General features: G+C 37.9%; 1 protein-coding gene across 1 annotated transcript in view; it reads right to left on the bottom strand.

Annotated features, from left to right (window-relative positions):
• Positions 1-4,211, bottom strand: part of ALG6 (ALG6, alpha-1,3-glucosyltransferase) — a 16,241-nt gene that overhangs the window by 916 nt on the left and 11,114 nt on the right. The window contains exons 9-12 of the mRNA XM_010007962.1: positions 4,191-4,211; positions 2,074-2,159; positions 1,406-1,490; positions 285-355 (exon numbers count right to left, since the gene is read on the bottom strand). The exon at positions 4,191-4,211 is cut by the window's right edge and continues 3 nt beyond it. Of these exons, the coding sequence (XP_010006264.1) occupies positions 285-355; positions 1,406-1,490; positions 2,074-2,159; positions 4,191-4,211 (263 nt within the window). The remainder of the gene's footprint in view (positions 1-284; positions 356-1,405; positions 1,491-2,073; positions 2,160-4,190) is intronic.

The following is a 4,211-nucleotide window of genomic DNA, read 5'->3' as shown; positions in this document are numbered from 1 at the left end:
CCCCCCAGCTGCTCCTGGGGGTGCTGCAGCCCCACTCCCCTGGCAGCTCAGGACCAGTCTCTGCTGTGGCCTCAGCCAGCCCCACAGCCCGTGCCTGGGCAAACACCCACACCAGGACACACACAGTCCCAGCACCAGCCCAGAGAGCCCAGTGGAGCAGGAGAAACCAGCACAGCTGTATTTGTGTACTTTCATTTGCACGTTATAGTAGAGAGTTTGTAAAATCAGGTATCTTTGTGAGAAAGCAACATGCAACAACATCCACAGAAAAATAATTTACTTACACTGACACTAGAAGGATAGATTTTTCATGTACTTGAAAGGAGAACAGGAAAAATGACAATGCACAACTCACCTTAGAAAAGGAAATCAGAGATACATTAGTGTCTGAGACTGCAATGCAAAGCACTGCTTTAGTTTCTCTGCTGGCACAGACTTCACATGAATGTATGAGCTAACGGATCTGATTTTTGTAATTAACTGCTACACTTACTCCAGTGCAATTTACAACTGCACAGAGCTGCTTCTGCAACCACCCAGACATACAAAGAAGTACATTGTTTGAAAGTTTTCCCTAAATTATTGAGAAATTGCTTCCTGTCAAGAGCCCCCACTCTTGCTTAGCTTTACTGACAAGAGCATCCCCACCAAGTCACACAACTTAAGCACTGGCAAAGTTCTGTCCTGCTGAGAATTACCCACCTTTTTGATGTAAAATGTTGCTCATCATATCGAGCAGCCAATACATCAAAGTAAAGAAACTGCCTTTTTTTTTTGCCATCAAATAAAAACACTGTAAAAAGTAAATAGATTCTTAGGGTAAATATTAGTTTTAACAATGTTTTGATAAACACTCAAACAGTACTCACACCAAGTTAAAAATTTTAACTCTTGAAGCCTCAGGATCAGCTCCATATAATCTTGATTTCAAGGAAAACTGTATGTAAGCCATCAATGGGCTAAAATTAAATGATATGACTAAAGAAAGGGAAACATTTGGGAAAATACTATCATTTTCTTTTCAAAGAGTTAATGAGCTTAGAATGTCCATCTCGGGACTTTTAAATTGAATTTTGCAGCCAATGCAGTAAGAAAAACTGGCACTTTGGAAGCCAAACAAAAAGAGGAGAAATTCCAACTCTGTACGAGGCTTTAATGTGTACAGAATCTTCTAAAGACTCTTCAGAGGAAGACAGTAAAAATACAGAAAATTGAGGCTAAGGAAAGAAGTCTGGATTTAAAAGACCTGCTGGACCCCCTGGATGTGAGATAGCAAAACAGTTTTAACCAGATACAGAAAGACATTTAATGGACTTAGACACACTGCAGCCACTCTGAGCAGAGCTGTTGGTTGCACACCAGTGCTGGCTTTAAAACAAGGAGCAATTAAAAACATAACACTTACCAAAGCAAATTTAAACCCTCGGAGAGAAGGCTGGATGGTTAGTTTTACACAAGTAGGAAGGAGGCTCAGGAATGTTACAGCAAAACTAAAGAATTTTGTAAGAAAAACAGTTTTAATACATGAGTAACTACATCCATGGTATCATATGACCACTTTTGAAAGCTATGTAAGTTAGGAATTCTGTTGTAATATTCAGAAGTACAACCACTCAAGGAGACTCAAGCACAAGAGACAAGAACAAGTCTTCACTGATGTGCTTTTGAAAAAGGATTGAAGCATTTCCATGAGTAGTTCAGACCCTGTAAAACTAGACTTGAGTTGTTCACTTATTCAGAAAACTGAACTGTGAACTCTTGACTTCTAAGAGCACTCAAAGAGGTCATTCTTTTCAGAGGAAAGCATGCAAATTTTGTAACATCTATATATATGTATTTATATCATCATACTTTAAATCACTATAGAAACAAGCAGAAAATTTTTCAATCATAAATATTCTCTACAATACCTAAGGAAAGCCTTATCACTTGGGAGAAAAATACTGTATAGGAAAGAAAACATTTTTTCAAGAATTTAAACACCACTTCTCATCATTTGACAAAAAATACTCATTTTGAAAAAAAACAAACAAACATGCAAATACAAAACTACCTAAAGCATTTCAGTCTTACCTGAGTTTTAGCTGAGTTTGAGGTGATATTATATTCTTTATCTTTATAAGAACACTTAGACTGCACCAAATATTGGCTACTTTATCCTGGAAGGAAAAAAAAGGGGTATGTAGTAGTAACTACATTAAATTAAACTTAAGATTTGTTATAACAATGGGGCTTGGGAGGTGGGGACTGTTGGGTTTTACCATGATACTGCACAAAGACACTTGCAGATACACATCATGTTCTTAGATGTAATTTAAATTATTCTGATCTTCCAAAATAGGAAGTTTCAAGAGAGTCAATTAAAACATGTTCTAAAATCACACAGAAATAGTTCTTCAGCACAAGATACTACTTTTTAACTCATTTTGTGAGAACAGGGCTCTGAAACTATCTGTTCCTGATGAAACACTGCCCTGTATGAATCCCTGTTCCAATGTGAAGCCATTCTGTACACTGCCACATTTCATGACATACCTCAATGTATTAACTGTGCTTACTGCTTGCTAGCAATGACAGAGTTAACCTCCAATAAATCAAGAAGTCTAAAGACATTAGCAGTTGTGCTAGGATCACTTTCAAAATTAAATTTGTAACTACAGCTATCATGCTCCTGAAACTCATCCCCAAACAGCTGCTGGAATCACAGCTGTGTAGACATAACAGCGAGGAGGCTGCGAGCACCAACAACTGAGCCATCTTCCTCACGTGCTCACCAGCAGCACGGAATATGCACTTCAAATCTGCTGAGGATTACAAGTGAGCAGAGGGTTTGGCAGCACCAGCAAACGCACAGGACTCCTACTTCAGAGCCAATACCATTTTACAACCATCAGCATTTGTTGCTGCTTCTGGAAATGGGAACCAATTCAAAGAACCTGTTCCAGGCAGCCCAGTATAAACTTACTGCTCAGTGCTTACGTGGACAATTTCTTGTTCTATCTAGATTAGCATCCAGCAAGTCACTCCCCTGATCAACTCAGAAAATATTTGGGCTAATATTAGACTAAAATCTTTAAGCTCTTTTGGACTCATTAGGTATTGTCATTTACAGATTTATTTTTAAACGTGGTACCAAATAAAAGGTGTGGTGACCAAAACTATTTATAAATTAAAAAATAATTCCAAAGGAAAAGGGTCATGTTTTGGTGAGGGTTTTGTTTGGTTTTGGGGTTTTTTTCAGGGGTGTGTCTTTTATGGGGAGGGTTAATTTTTTTATTTAAATAAACTAGCAGATAATACTTCCATACTGCTGCCTAAATAAAATGCTGCCTTTGGTACATCAGCACTTATTTTTGAAGAAAAAAGTGCCAGTTCTAATTTTATACGTAAAGAAGTTTAAAAGAAAATGTAAGATGAGTCAAACTGCTTAAATCCCTATGGCATCAAAAACTGAACATTCACAGCTTTGTTTTATTGGTTAAACTTAGAAGTTGAGAATCTGATTTTAAAAGTGTTACAGCAAGACTCCTGCCCTAATTAAGAAACTCAACAACTCAACTGCTACTTGGGAAATGAGCACCCTTTCTTTCATCAGTGGGACTCCTGTGACCTAAGCATTAGGCACATGAGTAATTGCTTTGCTGGATTAAGGCTGTTGGTGCTCAGCACCTTGCAGCATGCAAATGTGGACAGCCTGGGGAGAAGTAAAAGCAGAACTAGCCTAAAACTTTGGGAAAATATTGTGGAAAATTGCACTGAAAATACAAGGTGGGCCAAAAAGGAAGTTCTAGGCTCTACCCAAGACAATATTTTAATTATTTTTTTAAATAATCAATCCTGTTGAAAATAGCTGATCAGAACCAAAGACAAACTGAAATTGTAAACTTTTGACATTGTCAATTACTATGCAATCTATTTCAATGGAAAAATGTATGGACTGAAGTTATGGGTTTGATGATGGGATAAGTGTTGTCTACTCATAAAATATCCTGGAAGATGCCAGCTGAGCTGGGGTTAAATACTGGATTAAATAACTGGCAAGAAATGACTGCTGAAGAAGCCAGCTCAAATTACTAGTTCTGTGGTGTGTCTCCCACATGAAATCCCTAAAGGTCACGATGAAGGTTTCTCAAGGGATCTAAGAATACAGAACATGTACAGCAGGGTGGAGGAGAAAAAAACATGCATGCCTCAAACAAGCCTCGGTCAAT

This window comes from Chaetura pelagica, unplaced genomic scaffold (assembly GCF_000747805.2).
Source record: "Chaetura pelagica isolate M959 unplaced genomic scaffold, ChaPel_1.0 scaffold212, whole genome shotgun sequence".
NCBI classification, from domain to species: domain Eukaryota; kingdom Metazoa; phylum Chordata; class Aves; order Apodiformes; family Apodidae; genus Chaetura; species Chaetura pelagica.
The sequence above is the reverse complement of the archived record's forward strand: the minus strand, read 5'-3'. Positions and strand labels throughout refer to the sequence as shown.